The sequence below is a fragment of the Pieris napi genome, chromosome 1 (genome assembly GCF_905475465.1).
Source record: "Pieris napi chromosome 1, ilPieNapi1.2, whole genome shotgun sequence".
Taxonomy (NCBI): domain Eukaryota; kingdom Metazoa; phylum Arthropoda; class Insecta; order Lepidoptera; family Pieridae; genus Pieris; species Pieris napi.
Window position 1 is genome coordinate 8143784 of NC_062234.1, and position 26180 is coordinate 8169963.

A 26180-nucleotide genomic window follows, 5' to 3' on the forward strand; every position below is an offset into this window, starting at 1 on the left:
TGAGGTGTTTAAGGGGGGGAGGGGGTCTCGGCAAATATCACGCAATTTTTTTTCTGATAAAAAAAAATTAGGAAAACGGTTGACCCTAAAGGCCATCTCTGCAACTTCCCGCTAACTCCATAACTAAACGCTCAACATTTTACTTATTTTGTTTTTGAGCTCTTCGAGCTCAATAGTACGAATTCTGTGTTATTGTGAGTTCTCCGAGCTCAAAAAGTTAGCTTCTTACGCGTTTACGTAAGAAACCGACATTTTGAAAAATCTCACGTAAGATTGGGGGATAGGGGAGGGGGTTGAATAAAATCTCACGACATCTCACCAGGGGGGGAGGGAGGTACAGAAAATTTAAAAAAACACCTCACCTCACTAACTAAACAACTATTGTTTCTGTAAAAAAATAATCTCAGAGTGCCTCTTTTACACTCTTCCTACCTCATTAATATGAGATCTACTGGTAACCATTTTCGAGAAAGAGAAATGAGATGAGAGGCGACAATACGTCGTTCTAGTATTTTAAAATATAAATTCTATACGTTGCTGATGATGTTTGCGGTCTTTTAAAATCCCACGATCTCGAATGTTCGGATAAAGTCGTCGGTCCTGCGCCTTCTTTCGCCCTATTCGGCGAGGTGGACTGAAGCTCACCAGAACCTATAAGAATTATAGAATTGTGAGTGCACTCGTGTGCACCTGCGCACACACTTGTGGAGAATAAGATACAGACTCGATTCTTCAACAACTGAATAACCGTGGGCATCATGTAGAATTTAATCTTTAAAAGACATAATTTTCAAATATTATTAACGTAATACTTGGCGATTAAAAAGAGTGGCGGAAAGTTTCTTGCCAGTTCTTCTTACCCGCTCTACGCCCTTGTCTTGCGAACTGGTAGTAAATGTAAATTTACAATTAATTTAACTTGACAATTCAAAAGTGTACTTGGTTACCCACTTGAATAAAGATATTTTGAGTTTGAGTTTGAGTTAACGTATCACTAGGTACTAGTTAGTGAGATCTTATCTTCGGAACTCTGAATAAAATTATTTGTTTAATCCACAAAGACATTTATCAAAATATGTCTTACCCATACTAATATGTTCGAGTCTATTAGATTTTTTATTTGATATCTATTATTAGGTACTTTAGTATAATTAATCCCGTAAATAGAAGCTGAGATTGTTCAAAATATTTAATTATTGAATGTCTTCGGATGACGCTTCTACTTAGTAGATAAGATTTCCTATATCTATAAACACTGATTTTACTAAATGTTATAATTACCGATACGAAACTCTTGACGCAGAACCGTGTCGCAGCATATACTCAACAGACGTGAACTAAAAGAAAAGTATTAAATATACGGGTACGTATTTGTACATACTTTTTTCTAGCGTTATATGTACTAAAATTTCATTACAATGTGGTATTTAACCTTGCGGCAGGAAAATAGGAAAATCTAAGATTGAACTTTAAACCGAAATGTGATGTGTAGGGCAAGACGCCAGTTGGCTGGCGCTCTCATGCCAACGCGGTCGCGAGGCAAATTGGTATTTCTAATTTTCTATTTTCCGCGCATTTGAAAAGTAAACAACTGTGAATGATATAGTTCCAGCCAGTGATCTTGTGTGAATGTGATACAAAGATCGAAGTGCTGCATTATCTGTAGGTATAATAGAACTTTTTTCTAATATTTTGCGTTAACTCCTATAAATTCTAATCTAAGTAGGTCATATTTATCCTCACAGAACATTAGATATTGATGAGACAGGTAAATTGTTATTTTAAAACTAGATTTAAATAAGACTTTTCATACAATGTTTTATTAAAATATTTTTTTTGTTCTGTAGATATAGCAAAAGCTAAGTAATTCACTGATACGTTTTCTTCTGCACGTTGTAAAGTTTTACTATTTTCATTGTTTGATGCACAATATATTATAATGAAATTCATATACTTCATACACTTTATGAATGTGTACGGAACACTTTGGTGGTATTTACAGTATTTGTCAGCATGCCGATGGACAGTCGCACTTCAAACATATGATTAAACCGTTACAACCGTTATCTGACCCCCTTGCCGATTTTTTTCTGTTTCTTGACATTAATTGAATTTTTATAAAACTAGCAATAACACTGGGTAAAGAAACTTTTTATATATATTATGTATACCTAAATTATTTAAATCTATAACATCTCGAATGAAAATGACTCCATACAACGTCTTTTGGAGAGTGATCCAAGAAGTTATATGGATCAACCAAATCCAAGAAACATTAAATGATTCACGAGTCCGAGATTTTACCGCACAGTTATCAATCTGATTATGTACAAACGTAGAGTTTTTATCAAACATTTTATCTGTCTAAGCTACACATTGATAAGCATAGTTCTGACTGCTTCGTCTTGGTGGGCTGTATAAAACTCCAAAAAGCTCACCAACTTTAGAAAACTTTATATAGGTATTGTGGTATATTATAGCTAAACCACTTGTAGTTATAAATATTTTTTTATGTAAGATTACTAATATTTTGGTTTCATTCGCTACTTAATTTTATTATTGTTTTTTAATAACTAAAATTGCGATTCAATACTACGATGTCTCAACTGGCTATGACTGTGACTTTTACTATGTATTTACATTAATCCTTGAACAACTTGGTGTTAAAATAAGTGTGAGTTGGTGTTGATAATTTATGTTATTAAATATTTATTATAATTTGCTTAATTATTTAGATACTAATTAAAATATTAACTCAATTTAATAGGTTGTGAAACAAAAATATTCGAAACTAGCTGCCCCCGCGAACTTTTTATAATTCTTCAATTTAACTTTTTTTTTCAACTTTCTCCACATAACAACCTTCCTCAAAGTTCAAGAAATAAATAAAAACATACTCACATCGGTCCAGCTACGAGTTTTTCGTTTAGCAACATATTTTGCCATTCATTTTTATTTATATATTATAAAGAATCTCATTTAATTAAATATGTATATTCTATAAGCGATTTCATTACCTATAGTCCAATCTATTCCTATACCTATTCTAAAATCCTTTATAGGAATGATTTCACTGTACAGCTTTCTGATATCGAAACATTTCTGGGTATTCATTGTAGGTGGTACCCTTGCAAAATTGTATCTACGTTGATAGGTAATTTATTTCTTAGTTGTATATTAAGTAAAATAAAATTTGGATTCGAAAATGTTTACCTCCTAGAAAATTGTATTGAAGGAAATGTTTTTATATATACGTTTTTATAGACTATGACTACAGCCGATTATCATTATCTAAGTAATTTACTGTATGATAAAGTGGACTTTTACACCACCTCATTACCCGCTTTAGATACAGCACATTATTTAAAAATAATCGTAGGTAGATTACTATTATTATTTAATATACAAGTACTTATTAAATTTTCCTTGATTTTATTACAACCCTGTATTATTATTATTTACTAAAATCTGATTATTTATGTATGTAAAACTTATATCTACTAACGAACAGAAAAAAGTATGTTCGTTGGTGACTATGCAATCTCGAAGCGAGATCATTAATTCGGGATACCGTGGGATTAAGAATTACAATCTCGCGAGGTTTCGGTATTTTCGAGATCTCGAGTAGTTTTCGAACATCAATTGTTAAAATCGAATAAAACAATGATAACATGATGAAAACCTCTAAGATGTGTTTAAATTTAAAAGGCTAATTAAAAAATGAATGGAAAAATATGTATTGTAACTCATATTTATGGAAGTATGTAGGGTTCAATCAACATATTATTTATGGTAAATCGCTAAACATATTAATTACATATTTTAATATAAGCGTAATACATATCAACGACATGCTAAAATCAAGGCTTCCCCGATAAAAGAACTGCCTTGCGATTCTGTAACTCACTTTTCGAACTCACACAGCGGTTTTCGAATCGGCGGTCGCTCTCAAATCAGTCGCGAAGCAGTCATTTTATGATTTGGCATTCTGATAAACAATAAACTACAAGCCCCACCTTTTCAGAATGCCAAATCATAAAATGACTGCTTCGCGACTGATTTGAGAGCGACCGCCGATTCGAAAACCGCTGTGTGAGTTACAGAATCGCAGGGCTGTCGTTGAAAGATATCTGTCCAACGCTAGAGCGTCGAGAAACGATACTCAATCTGAAAGGGAGGCTGGGGTTGAACGCGTAAATTGTACCTTAAAGGATTTTCGGATTGGCGCGATGCGAACTTAGTTCAATTTAATACAAATGAAGCCCAAGCCTGTCTGATGAGTTGTAAATAGAGTGCTTTTGGAATCAGTCCCACCTTCCGAAGTGTTTCTTTGGAAATAGCTGACCGTCTCCAGTTGCTTGGCTTTACCCTGTCAGCCGATCTGAGTTTGAGCATTACATTAATTACTTATAAAGTACAAGCTTACTATTCATGCTTCTGAACTCATTATAGTATAGCTGCATTTGGAATTATCACACAGTAAATATTAACCTATGACCGAAGATAAAATGACACCAGATATAGCGATTGTTTGAACAGTAAAGTTATTATGAAAGTTTTTCTAACATTTGATGGATTTTAATACATTTGGTGCTTCTGGCGTTAGCTTAGCTTATAAATGCAAGCGGTTATGTGGCTGCATTTACATCGAGTTACTTAGGAGGTTCTAGGCTGGATTCCTAGTACATATAACAATAGGTAAATGTCTCCGCGGGGGTTCACTCGGAAGATATAATTTGTATTTACCTTGTTAGCATCAAAGTATAAAACACCGACTTCAGGCGATTAAAGCGTTTCACACAAATTATCACTTTATCAAGTAGATCTTAATTACGGATATTGTAGATAATTGATTTCTGAAACCACATAAACTCCATTTCTAAATTTTTAAATAAATTCAGTAATAACAGAAGGTTGTTCCTAGTATAAATGAAAGGATTTAATTATTATAACGTAGAACGTTGTATCACTGTGTACGTTTTTGTCATGACGACGCGCACCTCAATGACTATATATATTTATGATATAGCGTGATATTTAACAACCAATAAAATATCTTTATTATATTCTATATAACAAAGTAAAAACGTACTTACTCGTCAAGGAAATAACATTTACACAACAATAGAATCTAGTGTAACGTAATAATGTAGTTTTTATTCTGTCTCTAGATAGATTATAGTATTTTTGAAATAATTAATTTAAAAAAAGAATAAAAACTGCACACAAGTGCATCATATTATCACTTAGCATGTGGTGGATGTATTAATTGATAACCCCATCGTTATCTTTAATTAATCGATCATTATTGGAGCAATGGATTAAGTGATTAATTTTGCTAATTTCCGATAAATTGGTTAAACTATAATAGGTGCACAGTTTAACATAGTTGTAAAAAATTACTTACCTCGCATGTAATAGTGATCAATTCATAAAGTTTTATGCAACTTGTCAAAAAACAAACATGACAACAGCAGGATAATGCAAAAAATATTACAAATAAAACGTCTAAATTCTTTAAAATTAAAATATAAAAAATACAATGTCCCCTACAATCATGACGACTTTACTGATATTTCCTGTTGTAAAATAATTATACAAAGCGTATCAAAATGTAACACTGTTCCTTTGGATTTATTGATGGATATTGATAAAAACATATTTACAACATTTAAAATATAGTTACTGTAGACAACAAACATGATCCGTATTAATCATTTAAGACCTACATAGGATTATGAATTTAGCTATAAAAAGATAATTATTATTTTCATTATAACTGAGGAACCATGAGTTGCGTCAGAGAACTCGTGGCGATCGGTAGTGGCTTTTTAGCGGCACAAGTAGTTATTAAGCTATTATTTGCGACCTTGCCGATTAAATAGCAGCTTCATGTCGTCTCAAAGTAAGTGTTTTAATTATTATCTCCTTCTAACAGGTATAAAAAGGAGACGTGAAAGTTAACACAATGCATATAGTAAATGGTGTAGATAGTCAGAATAAGTATTTAAATGGTAAGTTATTTTTTTTATAAAACATCTATTTTAAGATTGATAGGGTTCAAAGTTCGAAGTTAGTTATCGAAGGTGAAGTGAATTTGAAGATTTATCAGCTGTTTGTAATAAAAAACACAAATCAACAATAAATAAGTATAGTTAAGGACTATGAAAGATGCTCCTTTTTTTTATAAGACAGAAAAAATATTAGACCAGTTTACATAATGTTAATGTAATGTTATGGACGTTATTAAATTATTATTGTGTACAACATGAGGTAAACTGGAAGAAAATTTTAAACATCCTCTCATAATATCCTGTTTGCTTTTGACAAACAATTCATGTACATATCATAAATACCAATATAAATTTATATATTGATTAATTACATAGAGTAGCTCTCTCACAACTTCAATATTTGATTAAAATATAGTTTAGCAGCATTGAATCCAAAAAAAAATATGGATGAGAATTTGATTAAGAATACACATATATATATTAAATGTCTGCCCTGCGATTCTGTAACTCACTTTTGAGAGCAACCGCCGATGCGAAAACCGCTGTGTGAGTTCGAAAAGTGAGTTACAGAATAGCAGGGCTGGTCATGCCTTTATATAAAGGAAAAAAAAATTACATATGAAGATGACAAGAAAAAGATTTTTAATTATTTTTACGAATAATTTCTCGTATAGGACCAGAGCAGGTAGTGCCTGTAGATGATTACATAACATGGAAGCCAGACGGCCGCGTCAAGTTGCGTATGGGTAGCAGGGGAGTAGCATCAGAACCGCCTATTTCCGTACCAGGTCTGCTTAGCAGAACTGTAGCTAGGTACCCCGACGAAACGGCTTTGTGCACGAAACGAAATGGGAAATGGGAAAAACTTACATATAGGTAATAAAAATATATTTTTTTACTCAAATATAATATGTATGACAGGTTCATATCTCTGAATGATTTTACTGAAATTGTGTTTTATGTAATAATTACAGTGTTATTGGAATTTTAATGTTGCTATATCTTAAAAAATTGTTATAAAATTAATGGCTATAAGGTACTTGATAAAATAAGTTTTTATTATATTTTGTCCGATGACTATGTTCGTAAGCTGTGCATATTTCAATCAACCAATGTTTGTTTTCAGGCAATACCAAGAAAAAGTCCGGACGATCGCAAAAGCCTTTTTAAAGTTAGGCTTAGAGAGATACCACTCAGTTTGTATCCTTGGTTTTAATTCTGAAGAATGGTACATATCGGATTTGGCCGCCATTCATGCTGGGTAAATACCATACTATAAATATAGTTCTCAGTTTATTATAATATAAAGTAAGAATATAAATTATAAGAAATTTTTTATAAGCTTATTATTTTCTGATTAACAAAATATAATATCCAGGAAATTTAATTATATTTAATTATAAACTACATAAAAACAATTACATTAACTTAGAATGCAATTTTGTATAAATGTCCGATTTATTTATATTTTGTTTAAAATCGAGAATAAATATTACAGTATTAATTCTGTGCTACTCGAGTCTTTGAAATTCGAGTTGCATTACTTTTATTAGCAGTACGAGTATTTGGTAGAAACCTTAATCATTGGTTTCAAAATTTAACTCCGATAATCTTCTAAATATTCAAAACAAAAATTATATTCGTGGAATAGGTTAAACTAGAAATACTATATTTCAATTATATACCTAATAGTTGAAACACCAAATGACAAAGGATTCTTCTTATTTTTCTTTGTGTTGACATGTTTTAATACTTTCAGAGGCTACGCAGCAGGTATCTACACAACAAATTCAGCTGAGGCATGTTTCCACTGCTTGGAGTCCTCAAGGGCGAATATATGTGCCGTCCAGGACAAAAAACAATTAGACAAGATATTGTCCATTCGCAGTAGACTTCCGCATCTGAAGGCGCTAATACAATGGGAAGGAGAAGTTGATACCTCTATACCCGGAGTTTACAATGTAAGAATTTTTAACAAAATGTTTTTAGCGCGCATAAAACCTTAAAGAGTATGTATGGCCTTTCTATATTCTACAGGTCGTCACACCGGCTAGCTGTAACATTTGTTATATTATATTTTTATAATCGATTATCTCGAATGATTCATCAATCGTGAGTTAGGTCTTGGATACTTGTCATAATAATTGATGATGATAAGTTTGAAAACATTCACTAAAGACAGAAGTATAATGGAAATGCTACACTTAATTGAGCCCGTCTCACAATTCAAAGGCATGGCCTTTATCTTGAGCGATTGTGAAGAACTTAGAAAAGTTCCATATACTTAAAGTTATCAAAACTAATATTACCAATACCAAATTTGTGTGTACATAGGGCTCGATTTTAATTATTCTCTTCGATAAGTCTGATAATATGAGAATGAAACTATTTAACATACTGCAACCGATATGATTTTATCATTAAATTACGTTATGTGTATGGAAAACGGTTAAGAATATCGGTTTTATATATATTTTTATTACATATTCATATAATAAATGGTAACTGTACGATAAAACTATTGATACTATGAAGTTTAATAAGAATTATGATAACAAATATTGCCAATTTACAAGAAATAAAAAAGGTAAAGACTTAAGAACGGTACTCGATACGAAATCTTTCGTCCTGGTATTTTATTTGTTCATTATCTAATTCGATGATTAACTCTTTTAATGAAAAAGCATTCAAAAAGTTAATTTTTACATTTTACAAATAATAATAATAACGCAGTTATAATAATTCGTTTCGCAAGCTTCTATCATACATAATTAAGTATTAAGGTAATATGAATCAAAACAAGAGACTAAAATTTTTTTGTTGCCAGTGGAAACAACTCATAGAAATGGGTGCCAAGGAGCCAGACACGCAGCTAGACAACGTGCTCAAGACTATTGCTGTAAACGAGTGCTGTACCCTTGTTTACACTGTAAGTAACATTAATAAATCTAGACGCTCGATCATACGATTTTAAACTACGTCTTAAAGGTCGATGGAGTTACATTGTACGTAATGCTGTACATGTGTTTCTAATTATAGAATACAAATGTACCTATTTAAAAAAAACCTTTATGGTTTACAACGAAACTGCAAAGTTTTTCTTGTCAGCAAATTTTCTTGCGTAGTTCTAGTAATCAAAATTTTAAGGGGCGTTATGCTCTTTACGGTTAGTTGTTTATTCAAAGCTAAGAATGGTAAACCTTCGTTAGAAGCGTATAAAAAGCGATGTTAAGAGACTTTAAAAAATCAAGTAAATTTTAATCCTAAGGTCGTGGATAGCAAAAACGTAGCATATAGAATAAATTATGAAATTTATTATTTTTTACTGTTACCTTTTTGTGTAACGTATGACGCCCCGTCCTTCCTTTATAGTACTATGTATAATGCAGTTATCTGATCAAAATAGATTGTACTAGAAATAAAATAGGATTTATTTTTTATTACGTTAAACCTATAGTTTAGGAGAGGGCTCTTGATCTTTTTAATTCTAAAATTTTGGCAAAAAAACTTTGATTGTGCTAAATTTGTCAGCATTGATAAGGTAATAATCGGTTACCTAATAAATACAAACTCATAAATATCAAGATTTTTTATAAGCTTTATCGGAAGGGGAATTTTTGTTTTGTAATTTTTTCGCTGTTAATGATAAAAAAATTACGAATCATCATGATAGAGATCGTCTTATATTTTAAAGGTGACCTGCCCTGACTTTACTCGGGTAGATAGAAAGATAAATGAGTATCGTAAATTAGTACCGTAGAAAGAGAAACAGAAAAGAAAAACAGTGCCTTACACCTTGATTGTATTAGTTAGGCATGAAAACGATTGTTTAGGTCATAACTATAGTAAACATATACATTATTTATTTTCAAAGTATTTATTAATAGTTTTGGCAGCACACGCCAAATAGTGACTTATATCACAACAGTATAAGTAGTTTTTTTCTTATCTTTATTGTCCGTGTGTTTTCATCAATTATTTTTAAATATTATTGTAAATATATGATGAACTATGTCAATTTCCAAGGAAAAGCTCTAAAGGGTCTGTTTACATATGTTTTCTTAACAAAAGGCAACTACCTAGGAGATGAGAATGTAAAACAAAAGCGTTTGATTGCTATTGGTCAAACGGACGTAATAACATGACGTATCGAGTGTAAACGCGTTTTGGACTAGAGATCGTGTTAACCAATCACAATTGAACGGTTCTCGCAATCGTTTCATCTTTTGTTTAAAATTCTCGACGTGACGTATCACGAAAATAAGTTTTATACTTTAACATTATTATTTTTCATTAATTTTAGTCTGGAACAGTTAGTCAACCAAAAGCTGTGATGTTATCACACGACAACTTAACATGGGATGCTCATACTTGCACACTGCGAGTAAATAACGTCCAACCAGCAGTTGACAGAATCATCTCGTATCTACCTTTAAGCCATGTTGCTGCACAGGTTAGTATTATCAATTTATTTTCTTTGGTTGTGTTAATTGTTCAAAATACTTTACGTTTAAGCGTTTGATAAATTTAATTATTTGTTTGTAGGTAGCTGTAACAATATTAATTACTTTGTAGGTATTAATAATTACAAAATGACCTCGCAATTTGCATTGGTGCAATTATTGTTTATTCCCTTTGATAATTATTTATCTTCTACCTTATCGGATTATTAATCATTTTTGAAATTAAGCAACCTCTATTGAAAATTTCTGTGCTGTTACTATGGCAATTTGTATTCAAGCAATTACGAAATTTTATATGCCTGTCCATATCGGGTGTACAACAATTAATTATTTGGGATACTAGTATTACATGTAGTATGAAAAATAATAATACAATAATACAGAATGCTGCGGACAATCCAGGACCTCTTGGTTCAGACCAAATAGTACCTTTCACGTATACTTTTCTTATATTTTACATATATGAATAATACTTTCCAGGTGATAGATATTTACATAACATTAGGGAGTGCCGTTGCAGTATACTTCGCGCAACCTGACGCACTGAAGGGCAGCTTGTTGGAAACTCTCAAGGAAATTAGACCTACGAAGTAAATATGTATTCATTTATTCAACCATACATAACTCTTTAAACAGCTTGTAGTTGGCCTAGTAGCATCAGCGTGCGACTCTCATTCCTTGTCGTTAGTCGTAGGTTCGAGTCCCGGCTGTGCACCAATGAACTTTCTGTCTTTATGCGCATTTAACTTATTCGTACGGTGAGGCTGGCATGGCTTAGACCCAAAACGTCGTTGACGTGGGTCTACTTGAGAGTATACTTGCCTATTATTTCTAATATCTAATTATCATAAAAACCGACACAGAAATCTGAGGCCCAGACCTTAAAAGCTGTAGCGCCACTGGTTTGTATGAACTCTTTAAACTAAAAAGTCCAGTTTAATTTTTAGTTATGCTAAGAAATTCTAAGAGTCTACGATTCTCATTTCAGAAAACTATTGGTTCGTATAACAACAAACCGTTTACTACGAGATATTCAGTAGAATGTGTCCACAGGTTTATGGGAGTACCGAGAATTTGGGAGAAAATGTATGAAAGAATAGTAGCTGTGGGGTCATCTAGAGGTGCATTGACCAAGCGCATAGCATCGTGGGCGAAAGACCAAGGCTCGAAACATCATCTAGCTAGGATTAATGGGTATGTATTTAATTTCGCATATCACAGTTTCAGAGGACATTTAAAACGATTTTCTTATCTTTAATAATATATCTTGCTTTTACCTGCGTCGTATCGAATTTAAAATTAAATTTAGGCTCACGATGTTTGTTTATTTACACTTATAAAAAACACATATAAAAAACAAGTTACATAAGTTATTAGGCAAGGGGCGGACTTTTCGCTAACAAGCAATTTCTTCCAGGGTACCCTAGAATGGAAAAATAAATACCTACTGATACGGGGTATAGATCAAGAAGTGCATAAATAATTGACAAAAAACATAAAATTACATGAAACACTAGAATTATACTAACTAAAATAAAAATAAAATCTAATAAATATTTGCAAAAGAGTAAAAACTAATGTTAGAGTTAATGAGTCATAATTAATATATAGATAATTACTAAAATAAGTAAGATTATATTAGAAAAGATAATTAGCATTATAGTAGTGTTAGTGTCGCACCCAGCTTAATAAGCCGTTAAATTAATAGCCTAGCCTCTTAACTAAACATTAAATTATTATTATAGAAATTTTTTTTTCATATGTTTCATCTCTTTTATTTCTGCCACATTCTCTATCGTACGAATGGCCTAAGCATTAGCCAGCCAGTTAATTAAATCTTGTTACAAACGCTACGGCTGAATATCTTTCACGCCGCTAGTTAAACGGCGCTGTTTTGTTAAGAGGCTAGGCTGATAATTTAACCGTTTATTAAGCTAGTTGGCTGCTACGTTAGCATCGGAACGTGTATGAATAAAACGTGCTTATGCTATCGGGCCCGCGAAACAATTATTGTTTTAGAGAATTAAACTTTGTCACTACTATATTTTAACTTATAGTCCATTGAAATGTTACATTTTTTAGGCCTAACCTTGCGTTTCTTAGAGGACGCAATTTTATTTTTTTGATGTGTAGGGGGGGTCAGTGTAAAGCTAAAACCAAGTTTGTGGGGTCGCCACCCTTGTCCCACGGCCGCCATCTTGGAAAAAGGGGTCCAAAAACCACGTTTTTGGCTATATCTCCTAAACTATCCATCCTACATTTAACTTGTAAAGACACATTTTGTAGCAAATCGCTGTGCCTACAATTATGTTTATGTAACTTTTTATCATAAATACAAAATTTAAAAAGTTATAAGTAAAAAAAGTGAAAATATTTTATATTTCTAAAGTTGACTAGGTGCGTCAATGCTCATGACAAGCCGATCAAAACAGCAGTTTTACCTTACTTTTAAGATCTCTCGTTTATTTTAAACAAATTTTCCAAATATATTTTTTTTTATTTTTTTTTTATTCCTACAATTTTACTTATTGGTATTCCTAGTAGGCCTATTCCACAGACAACTTGCTGATATGGTAATCTTCGACATAATTATATTATCAATCAGTTATTAGAATGGTAGCTAGCTATCACTTTTTTATTTATAACTTTTTGAATTTTGGATTTATGATAAAAAGTTACATGGACATAATCGTAGACACAGCGATTTGTTACAAAATGTGTCTTTGCAAGTTTTATGTACGATGGATAGTTCAGGAGATATAGCCAAAAACATGGTTTTTGGACCCCTTTATCCAAGATGGCGGCCGGGGGACAAGCACGCCAACCCCACAAACTTGGAGTTAAGCTTGTATTGACCCCCCCTACATGTTCCATAAATAAAATTGCGTCCTCTAAAAAACGCAACCCCAAATGTAACTTTTCAATGGACTATTATACGTTTATGATGGGGAAATATGCGAAACAACTCAAAAACTATTAGACCGATTTCAAAAATACTTTCACCATTACAATTTATGCAAATTATTTAAATAAAGATTAGGTCCAGCCGTGCCGGAACACACTATTTATTATATATATAACAAAGTGTGATTGCTCCTATATTTACAGCGTACAAATGTTAAATTACTCAAAACATGCCCAAGTCAAGTGAATTTGCTATCGCTATATAGCTTGAAAATCCTATCCGGAAATGATTAATGTTAAACTGTTATATAGGTACTATAAATATATTTGAAATCATAAAATGCGTCATTATGCTGTTGTTTTTTAACAAACATGTTTATCAATTAATCATTGCAACAATTTCACCAAAACGGGGCGGGTTTTTTGATAAAAGAAAGACCTAATGTGATAACGTGATAAGTGATAAACACCATGGATACTCTCGATGCCTGGAGAGGGCTCACGAGTGCGTTGTCCGCCTTTCGAGAATTGGTACGCCCCTTTCTTGAAGGACCCTAAGTCGATAATTGGTTAGGAAATACTTCCGTGGGTAGCTGATTCTACATAGTGTTGGTACGTGGCGAAAACTGACTTAAATAACGCTCAGCTGGACGGACTCGATGTCTGATGAAGTGATTGGTCATCAGACATTGGTCTTAGTGGATATCTTAATTGAAAATTAACAAAAAACTATTTTGTACATAAAAAGCCAGGGGAAAGACAGGAAAACACACGAATTAAAAAGAATTAATAATGACAGATTAAGGCTTTCGTCGAATGCCATCTGTTACATAAATGAGTGATATCGTTATCTGTGTAAACGCTGCATTGATAACAAATGGATTATAGCGTTTTGATATCTGAAATCTAATTAATAAGGTACAAAATTCTATAAAGGTGGTACAAAATTATATAATCATACCCAATGGCGTAACTGTGCGCCCTATTTAACACTTAGCAGAAATATTGACATATTTAGTAAGGCAAAGTAAACATTAACTCATGTCTGAGACTTATCAGTAGTAGTTTGATATAAATCAGTCAAATCGTGACCATGCTTGCTATACACCCGAAGGACAGTTTGCAACAGGCATTGCCAGTTCTTCTCTTCCGTTCTACGCTTTTGATTTGAGAACTGGCAGTAAATGTGAAATTAGAAGCATTTAATGTATATTTCGTTTTGACGTTCATATGTGTACATTGTGTTACCTATATGAATAAATGATCTTTGACTTTTGATGACCGACAAACGAAAAGCGATTTTGATTAGACTTAGATTAGTTCATTTTACTATACCTATTTTGATTCTCATCATTTATAACGTCACATTTATTGCTTTACTAATGTATATTTAACAACACAGTAAAAAGAATACATATTATTCATAAGGAAGAAGGCGTTGGACGTACCAACATAACATACTATTATAGTATAAGAATTTTCGTATTCCTTGTTTTGTAAAACTAAGACCGCTGAATTGGAACGAATAATTTATATATCTAACGACATCAAGAGCCTGTATAACACCGTTGACCTCGGGCGAACAGACGTGATTGCGTCAGGTAGCGCTTTGATAATTCATATTGAAAAAAAAAACTAACACGCAAAAATATAACTATAAAATAGGCTTATTAGGCTTATAGGAGTCGGTACGGAATAGGTTTAAGGAATTAAATATTATGACACTATCTGGTCAATATATTCTTGAAGCCTTGTTGTATGTCCAAAAAAATATAAACGATTTTAAAACAAATGGTGACTTTCACCAGTATAATACGCGAAATAGAACTAATTTGAGTGTACGACCAACCAGGCTCCAAAAGATAAACCACTCCTTATATGGAAATTGTATTCGTTTTTACAACAAACTCCCAAGCGAAATTAGAGAATTATCACTAAACAAATTCAAAGCCCTCGTTAAACGAAAATTAATCAACAAAGCTTTTTATAAATTTGAGGACTACTTAAATGATCCTAATCCTTGGGATTGAATTGCTCCAGTTCAAACAATTTGTATGACAATACTTGGCGATTAAAAAGAGTGGCGGAAAGTTTCTTGCCAGTTCTTCTTACCCGCTCTACGCCCTTGACTTGCGAACTGGTAGTAAATGTAAATTTACGATTAATTTAACTTGACGATTCAAAAGTGTACTTGGTTACCCACTTGAATAAAGATATTTTGAGTTTGAGTTTGAGTTTATTGAAGACTTTTACGATTGAGGTGCTGTATCTATTATAATATAAAAAATAAAAATAGACAATTTTTAATAATATTGTATAAACAGCGTTAGGAAGAAGCCTAAATTTTAGCACCTTTAAAGATGAATTGAAATGAATTTTAGATGCGTGCAATGACCCAGTAATTAAGAATAGACACAAAGTCCAGCTTGAATATATTAGCTTTTTTTTCATAGGTAATATTAGACGACATTAGCATAATAATGGCTTTGTCAGATACAGCCGTATTCGATATGCTCTCTGCATTTGTTATTTTTGATACATTTTTAACTCTTTTATCATCAATATTTCGTATATATATATATATATATATATCAAACTATGTATTTCGTTTCATGAAATACCCATGTTAATCTCAGTGAATGTGAAATTTGAAAAACCTATTCCGCATATCGTATAGTGCATTAATATTTATCTATACATATATACCATATAACAGAAAGCAGCTAATACATGATTTATCGTGATCATTTAGCAATCTACATAGGTAGGTTATCAACAGTTCTTAAGCATTAAAAATATCTGGAAAAATTATACAACATTATTTATTATCAAAAGATATAATGACTAATATTTATCAAGTTGTTTTCGATACATTTCAAACAATGCATTATCAACACTTATCTTTGAATACTGACTCATTTTAAGTAACACAAATAACTATTGATATATGTAATTCTTCATTTGTAAAAAAATATACATAGCCTAACAGTAATACAACTGATCATGTAATGTTTTGTCACGTTTTATTTTATTCAAAGTACGAGAGTGATAAGAAAACATGTTAGTTGTCAAAGTTAATGTAAAAGTGTGAAGATATAAAAAACGTTGCGTTTTAAACAAAAATCTATTTCATGCTCATTATAGCGTAGCCTGGAATACTAAAAACTCACGAAAACATATTGAGGAATATCATGACTTAACTCAAAAAGACGACTGACGGCGTGTGTCAGGCACACTGATCTCCTACTTGCCTATTATAAAAAAGGGGCACAGATTTTTTATTAAACGCGATTAAGTTTAATCAGTTTGATCGTCCCATGCCAACTGGACATTGGCAGAATCCACTTTCATGTGTATATTCAAAAATTTACATAAAAAAACAAATTCTTATTTTACTCATCGATTCCATATAATGTACCTAACGACTAATATACTATATTTATCGATTAGTGCCTTCTCTGCTGATATGATGGGCCTACCACAAGACTTTTCTATAAAGGAAATGTTACATTATTGGTACGTAATGCGACTTGCATGTTGCATGTAAAAATGTAGAGCAAAATTCATTTTACATTGTTGCTAGCTCGTAGAACTTAAGCATGTCATACATATAATTACTGTTTTAAGTTAAGTTTAATTTATGTACAGTTTGCGTGACTTCAGAGACAACAATAATATTTTTTGTTTAAGGCAAGGAATGAATATAAAATCAAGGTTATTTATATTATTGTTTCATTGAATTTTTTAATTATGTGTATAATATAATAATATGTTAATGATAGTTCAAACATAACATAATAAATGTGGATTCCATTATGTAATTGCATGACAATCATACATAGGGGCCCGTTCAAGTATTACGTTAGCAGATTTGCTACATTTATTTATGCCACTCCCCATTGTCAGCAAAGGTAAGCATATCTCTTAAATGGTATATGCACTTTTCTTTTAATGTTAATTTTTTTATTGATTCATGAACAGCAAATATAATTTTAGAACTCAGGAAATTAGCTTAGATTAGGTCCAATACAGAACATTAACTCCCTGTATTTTTGTGATCAATCGACGCTCAATCATAAGGAATAAATCGATGTAATGAACATTGCCTCTAAAATTTGTGGAAGGTGATACCTCTAATAATATCTATAATATTTACTGAACAATTCAACTTTCGCCTACAACACGTCAATTCATCAATTGTATAGATAATGAACTCCTCGAAAATGCATTTAATTTTCAAGCATAGCCAACGTATGGGTTGCCTTATGTATAAAATAATGACTGCTGACGTATAATCATACTAGATCTCCCACCTCTGTCAATGTCATCAAAAATTAGAAAATGCCTCCACTATAGTGCTAACGTATTACTTGAACGGCCTGAATACCTGTTTCAATGAGGATGGATGAGGATGAATAAAAATTGAATACTAGGTAGTGCTACGTGCTCGTAACTACTAATTTAGTTTAGTATTTTAAAATGTTCGATGCATGATGCTTGAAGTAGTACTATATTATAAACATAACAATTTCTTGTAATTATAATATTCCTTGTAAATATGAGTTTCTTTTAGATTTTTCGTTGTTCGGTTATTTTTAATAATATCTTTTGATGAGGAGAGATTTGCATGTTTGTATCTTTGTAACGAATAATCTTAAAAACAAACTTCCTACTGTAGTAGCCTGTAGGCTAGTACTGTAATTGGCAAACTATTTCTAACTTTCAATACTTAACGGAATCTTTATATCTAACTATAATCTTCCCTTATTTTTTTCGTAAAACAATTAATAACATTCTTTAATCGAACATTGGTCAACCTTTGAATAATTAAACCATTCTTTGCATGTCCCTGTATCTCTAATGAGTGAAAAGTATAACATTTATTTTTTTGTAGGCAAGAAGGCACTACTTGCGGCTACAAACTAGCGAAATCGCTGGTATTCGATAAAGTGAAGGAGACACTGGGCTTGGACCGTTGTGATGTGTTTGTGACTGCAGCGGCTCCTCTTTCACCTGATATAAAGAAGTTCTTCCTCTCTTTGGATATTCCTCTTATGGACGCGTTTGGTATGAGTGAGGCGGCTGGGGCGCATTCCCTGAGTAGTTATCCCAGGTAAGTTTTCTTCTCAGTCTTCACAACAGCCTTTTCTAGGTAATTTGGTTTGCCATGAGTAAAAATATTAAGTTGTTTTTACAGCAGCTCTTATTCTATCAGTTTTAGTTGATTCTTTTAATTTTTGTTCGTAGCTTAGCTATTTTTATTGCGGGCCCGGATCAAGTTTTGGGAAAAAATTTAACGAAAGTAAAGAAAAAAATTATAATTAAACATATCTATATTATTAAAGATACTTTTTGTTTTAAAATTCGTTCAACGCAACGAAGTCGAATACTATGTTTTTCTATGGTTGTGGTAAATATGTGTATAATTTTTCAGATTCAAATCAGACAGCGCGGGAGAACTCCTCGAAGGAACGGAAACCACCTTCGACGGTGCTGACAGCCTTAATGGACCTGGAGAGATCCTGATCAGAGGTCGTCATGTCTTCATGGGCTACCTCAATAGTGAGGAGATGACGCGAGCTGCCTTCAACAAAGATGGATGGCTCATGACTGGTGATGTAGGGCGGGTAGATAGCCAGAACTTGCTCTATATCACTGGTAGGATAAAGGTAAGGTTAGGTTAGGTCGTTATCATTACTATCAATAGGTTATCATCAAAAATAAATATAAAAAAATAAAATATGTTTATTATGGAACATAAGATACATGTATCACTTATTCCACGTCATTAAATTTGAAGGCATCCCTACTCATCGGCAAAGAAGACAGAGGGGGTAGGCCGAGAGAAAAAGCCGGCGTAAAAAACTCTCGGTACTCTTTTAAAACAGCAAATCATCAAACAACACTTATTTAAAACAAATATCGCAAATTAATTAGAAGTAGCCTGTCTAACACTAGTCCCAGGCCCTTTTATCAACTAGATAATCGTTGACTTTATAGTAAGCCTTTTTACACAGCTTTTCTTTAATACATTTCTTAAATTTATTGAAAGGCAGTGATAAAAGAGCCTCTGGGATTTTATTAAAGAAGAGTATCCCTTTCCCCAAAAAAGAATTACTAACTTTAGATAGTCTAGTACGGGGAAATTGCAGCCTGCGTTTGTTTCGTGTATTAACATTGTGCGTATGTTCTATTCTAGTAAACTTATCACTATTTTTGTATACATACATAATATTTTCATAAATATATTGCGAGGGAAAGGTAAGTACATATATTAATTTCCTTGAATTTATCTCTAAGAGATTCCCTACATTTTAAATTATAGATTGCACGAATAGCCCTCTTCTGCAGGATGAAAATAGTTTCGACATCAGCAGCATGACCCCATAATAATAAGCCATAAGTCATTAAGCTATGAAAGTAACTAAAATAAACAAGTCTAGCTGTATCGACATCAGTTAGTGAGCGAATTTTTTTAACCGCGTAGGCTGCAGAACTAAGTCTCTTCGCCAATCCGTTAATATGAGGGGACCACTGAAGTTTTGAATCCATGGTGATTCCGAGAAATACAGTTGTATCATCCAGATTCAATTCCTCACCGTTTATAATTGGTCTAGTATCCATAACCCTTGCATTTTTTGCACAAAATTTAATGCATTTTGTCTTTTTTGCATTAAGTAGAAGGTTATTCATACTAAACCAATGGACAATCGAAGACAGAGCATTGTTCACATCGTCAAAATTTGTTATTTGTCGTTTGATTTTAAAAATCAAGGACGTGTCATCAGCAAACAAAACTATCTGATGTTTTCTCTCTACCATGAAAGGTAGATCATTTATATAAACAAGAAAGAGGAAAGGGCCAAGAATTGAGCCCTGTGGTACCCCCATATCTACTGCCGACCCAGAGGACCTCTTACCATTCACTTCAACCTTCTGAGTTCTTCCGTGTAAATAGGAAGTCAGAAGATTCAGTGCGGTATTCTTGATGCCATAGTGACGGAGTTTCCCGATTAAGGTCTCGTGTTGGACACAATCAAATGCTTTGGATAAGTCGCAGAAAACACCTAAAGCGTCATGCGACTCCTCCCAAGCCTTAACTATATATCTATATAACTCAACACCGGCATCGGCTGTCGAGCGACCCTTGGTAAAACCGAACTGATTATTATGTAATAATTTGTTTACGTTAAAATGACTTACCAGTTGATTTAATATAATTTTTTCAAATATTTTACTACAAATAGATAGTACGGAAATTGGTCTAAAGTTACTGGGGTCGGACATACTACTTGCTTTAAATAAAGGAATAACTTTACTATGTTTCATTAGATCGGGAAACTCGCTACTTTTAATACAATTGTTGAAAATTATAGCTAGATGGGGAGCAATTACATCAATTATGCTACTAATTATTTTTACAGAAATACCCCAAAGATCGGTAGTGTTCTTAATATCTATGGTTCTAAATATCCTCACTATATCGTCGGCACCAATGGGTCGGAATGAAAAACTGACCTTGCACTCGTTTACATTATCTTTGAGCAGCGATTCAGCGAGGGCGGGAGATGATTGAAGAGACTTAGTAGTCGAAATTGGAATGTCAGAAAAGTACTTATCAAAAACAATCGCTATCTCTTCGTTAGATTTGATTATAGTGTTATCGACACATAGTTCGATATCTTGATTGCGATCCCTGACTCTTCCAGTTTCACTATCAATTATCTTCCAAGTCATTTTAGTTTTATTGGTACTATTTTTAATCATTAACCAACCATCACCTCTCATATATATATATACAGTGTAAACTCTTTATAACGTTATTTGTTAATACGGAAAACTGTCTATAACGTAAAATTAGTTACATTTCTTTGGTTTAACACAAATTCCATACATTAATTCATTCATTATAACGCTTCAGCCATTCTCTATAACGAAGAAATGTTTTCATATTTAGACATCAACAACATACTTAAGTGTAATTGTTTTTATAATCAGCTTACAAAACTAACTTTTGAGGTGAATTTTCTAAGAAAGACACAGCATAGCACAGGTCATAAACAGCCGTCTCGCCTTTTTTATTGTTAATTGCATAAACAAGTGTGCCATTATTCTTAGATAACGTTGCCTGTAGGAAATTTTGGTCTCTGTTACTACGCACCATCGCCACCTATCGTGTATTATCAGTTGTAAACAAACTTTGAAACTGTCAAGATGGCCAGTAAATAAAATAATTCACCTATTGATAGTAATGAAATGAGAGATTTTCTCTCCAGCCCTGCGATTCTGTAACTCACTTTTCGAACTCACACAGCGGTTTTCGCATCGGCGGTCGCTCTCAAATCAGTCGTGAAGCAGTATGATTTGGCATTCTAAAAAGGTGGGAGCTCGTAGTTTATTGTTTATCAGAATGCCAAATCATAAAATGACTCCATCACGACTGATTTGAGAGCGACCGCCGATGCGAAAACCGCTGTGTGAGTTCGAAAAGTGAGTTACAGAATCGCAGGGCTGTCCCTATAACGAAAACTCTATAACGAACAAAAATGCTCGGTCCCTTGAAATTTGTTATAAAGAGTTTACACTATATAGTATATTAAAATGAATACCTATTCCCTTGGTCACGGCTTTTTTTTTCAGATTAACCTAATCGGTTATTTGCCAAATGCCACATAAGTTTGTGATGTAAATTGCATAACACTCTTTCAACAGAGGTTTTTCTTTTCAGGAAATCCTAATAACAGCTGGTGGTGAGAATATAGCGCCCGTTCTCATAGAACAAACGGTACAAGCTGAACTACCGCACATAGGATATGCCGTGCTAATTGGAGACAGGAGGAAGTTCCTCTCCATACTACTGACACTTAAGGTATCATATAACCTATAATTTAATTTGAAATGTTAGTCAAGTCCAAAATTTAATAAGGTTAAATTTACTGACAAAAGAATCAAGTACTTACTATATAAAAGCTACGTTCTGAAATGTTATTCAAAAATTTCAAGTGTATGACTTGACTAATAATCGTAGGTTGATATTTTTGGTTTGTTACGTGTCTAAGTGGTCAAAAGTAAATTATTTTTGTTAGTATCATAAAAAATAGCGCAGTGTAAGACTAGTTATTTTTCTCAGTCCAAAGTTGATCCCAACACCGGCGATGTCCTGGACGAGTTGGACAATGAAACCAGGAAATGGGTCGCCGGACTCGGAAGTAAAGCTACTACCGTCAGCGAAATTGTCAAGTCTAAAGATCCTGTTGTAAGTACAAAATTAACATTCCATCATACTAGCTTTAATTTAAAAAAATAAGAATATTCACGATTCTTAAAAATAGTTTACGCTGTTTTTTTTCTATATAAAGAATGGGTAAATATGGCAACACTTTCAATCCACCAATTTATAGTAAAATAGTGGTACTTTCTTTCTTTTTATAAGTGATATTTGCGTGATAACAGTCTCTGCTTGGAGTCTTAGATCAGTAAGAATAAGATGCAAAGTTCAGACTTAGCACTAATTAGTATCTATATATATTTTTGAAGTAGTGTTGTTTGTATAATATCATTGCTTTTTGTGTACTCGATCGCTGCTCGTGTCCGGATGTTGTGTGGACGCGGACAGCGCCACTTTTTTCGTATGTAGGTACGTCAATTTGTTGTAAAAAAAAAGTACGACTCACACAAAACGTTTTTGACATACAACTCAAACTAAGCGTTAAGTCTTCACTCTGAATAGTATCTAAGACATTAAATATTTCTACAAAAATATTTTTATAATCTTACTCTTAAGTTACGTGTATATTTAACAAGTACGTCACCTTCAATAGGTATACAAAGCTATAGAGGAAGGAATAACTAAAGCGAACAAGCACGCGATATCAAACGCACAGAAAATACAGAAGTTCGCGTTGCTACCAGTCGACCTATCCTTGAACTCCGGCGAATTAGGTAAGTAGTATAGTCTTAATTGAGCAGAACAAATATAAACATTTAAAAATATACAATAAAATCAAGTATGTTTTTAATGGTTAAAGCAACATGGTACAGGTACCTTTAGTTAACATATATAGATTAAAACACTAACTTCTATGAGAGAGAGTGTTTTTAGTTTGTTTGTAGGACCAAAATTAAGACCCTTGAAGATGGAAATTATTTACAAAATTATTAATAATATATTGTAAGATGTAAACTATTTTTATTATATATACTAAGGGGCAATTCAACCGATTTTTATAATTACTCCTACTGTTGAAAGCTACATTATTCCTTGACATACGCTATAATTAAAATTTGTTCACCATATTTGACTAACTATTGGTTTAAATATATTAAAATTTAAAGTTGGATTCATATTAATTGATGTATATTATACTAAATTGATGAAAAATACTCGAATTGATCAAGCCCTCTTCAAGTTTTGCGCTTAGCAACATATTTTGCGGTTACATTTTTTTATATAGATTATAAAACCGTGACTAGCCTATAATCTCTGATATGATTTTAAGATTAAATTATCGCTTTAATGATAAATAAATTTTGCGCAAAGGTTTTTATTTCCCAAAGTTTTCAAGATACGATTTGTAGTAAAAATGAATAATCCCGATTTAACATGAATAATACTTAGGTATGTTTGCAAGAAACGTATTTATCACTAATGGATAATTAATGTAAAATGATAAATAAAATTGGTTACAATCCCTATCGGTCATTTGAAGATTATGACTGTACGCATTTTGGAATTGATAGTAGCTTCCTAGTAAGCAGGATAAAATGGATTTGGAAGAATTCCATACTACAACTTTTTTGTTATCGCTTGTTAACGTGAAAACATACAGATAATAGAGAATTAAATTTAAATTTCGTCATCGAGATTGGATACGAAGTTAATCTACTTAAAAATATTAACAGGTTAGGATTTACTGACGTTTGTTTTTTTTATGGCGTACCATCGTAGATTTTATTAAATTTTATAAAATTACCTCGTTATAAAATATTTTTAATAGATATTAAAAAAAGCAGTTAGAAATTGTATGCCGTGCCTTTCCGGTTAATAATAATTTAATCTAGTCACTGGATGGTTGGGCTAGTACAAGTCGCAAAGGCTGGCTAGTGTGGGGGGGGTAATATTATATTGATACCATTTCTCCCGTATGTCAAAATTCTACACATTTTTTGAAAGCACACTTAGAGTTAAGGCTGATTTACATTATCATTAGTGTTTAGGAGAGTGCTTTAGTACAACTTGAAAGGCAAGTTCTTTAGCGTAGCGTTTACTAAAGCAAGTAGCGTTTACTAAAGCAAGTAGCGTTTACATGTTTCAACTAAAGTACTATCCTAAAGCACTCTCCTAAACACTAATGATAATTTAAATCGGCCTTTAAGTGTCGTGTCTGAATCTTACCATAGGCGTTGCAAGTATCCATGTGCGGCTGAGCCTACTCGGCTACTCCGTCCCATATAAAAACAATTTTAAATCTACTATTAAGTATTTATTTAATGGTCCATAATCGTGTACACATAAAGTGTGATTTTGTTTTTTATGTTAATTTTATAATTTTCAGGTCCAACGCTAAAAATCAAGAGAAACGTAGTGTACGAGAAATACAAAGACATCATAGAAAACTTCTACAAAGATTGATTAGGTTATGTATAAAAGTTTATAATTAAAATTGCGTTATCATCGCCATCTTAAAAATAATATATTCCAAAGTATGTACTTATGTATTATTTTACTTGTATTTGAAAAAGTGTAACCAATCGTAAGATTGGTCTGACAATATTTTATTGAAGTGAAACTTCTTTATCGGGGTTGGAAAAAAATTTAGTGTAACATTTTTCGGTTACGCGTCACATGTTACGGTTACGCGTCACATTTGACCGTTACGCGCGTCTTTTTCTTATCCCTACCACGGTTGATTCGAAGAGATTCTAAACCATTAATAACAAAAATTTATAATAACGATAACTATGATACTAAAAATTCTATTACAATTTATGAAATTCTGTAATAATCTTAGTGGTAATAAGGTAAAATGAAATAATTGTATTATTTGTATTCCTGTCTATGATAATAAAAGCCGTTTGATAAACTATCAAATTAAACTTTATATAACCAATTTCTGTATAGTTGCATATAGATCATTTTTCGAAAAATAAGGTCATAAAGAAGTTTCACTTCTAACGTGTGTACACTAGTACACGCACACATTTTTATTATTTTGTCAAGGTCATTCAAGGTTGTATTAGAGTTTCAAACTATTATTAAGTTTCAATTTATCTACAGAGTAATGATCCAAGTGCCAAATTCTATAAACTTGTTATCGCATGCTGATATTAGGCGTATAAAATACAATATTGAAATCAGCATATTCAATCAAGGTATTCCTGCAGGAGCTGCTCAAAAGTGTGCCGTCTCGATTTTTATATTTTACTAATTACAAAAAACGCAAGTATTATTATGAATTGTAAACGTTTTTGCTCAAATGGGGTGATGAAGTGTTGTAATCGGTTCGTTGATAGAGGTGTAAATAATATTTTCGTTACCTTAATATAAATTATTATGATAACTTGTGTGTTTTATTTTAAGCTTTCCTTACTCCTTGTTGTTTATACTGTTCTACTGCACTGTTATTATTTAACATTTTTAATCCCAGGGTAGTTAATCGTCAAATTTAACGTCAAGTTTTAAATTGCATAATTTGTATAAAGAAATCAGGGAACATTTCTATCACGGCAGTTTCAACAATAAATATACGTTTTTTTTCTATGTGACTCACCAAGCTTTCTCTATAAATAGATTTTAGAA

The 26180-nt window shown here is 32.4% G+C and overlaps 1 protein-coding gene across 5 annotated transcripts; it reads left to right on the plus strand.

Annotated features, from left to right (window-relative positions):
• The first annotated feature begins 1303 nt into the window (after positions 1-1303).
• On the plus strand, positions 1304-25091 carry LOC125050173 (long-chain-fatty-acid--CoA ligase ACSBG2). 5 transcript variants are annotated; one of them, XM_047650014.1, is made up of 16 exons: positions 1304-1363; positions 5939-6014; positions 6689-6890; positions 7141-7275; positions 7774-7975; positions 8842-8943; positions 10318-10467; positions 10958-11067; positions 11531-11671; positions 16832-16897; positions 18276-18494; positions 18816-19050; positions 22110-22250; positions 22512-22637; positions 23203-23323; positions 24937-25091. In XM_047650014.1, the coding sequence occupies exons 2-16, from the start codon at positions 5969-5971 to the stop codon at positions 25011-25013; spliced, it is 2073 nt and encodes a 690-aa protein (XP_047505970.1). In that variant the 5' UTR covers positions 1304-1363; positions 5939-5968; the 3' UTR covers positions 25014-25091. The 5 variants fall into 5 exon arrangements, with proteins under 5 accessions (XP_047505970.1, XP_047505813.1, XP_047505899.1 ...); XM_047649857.1 differs by lacking the exon at positions 1304-1363 and adding an exon at positions 1501-1666; XM_047649943.1 differs by lacking the exon at positions 1304-1363 and adding an exon at positions 1501-1662.
• Positions 25092-26180: the final 1089 nt, after the last annotated feature.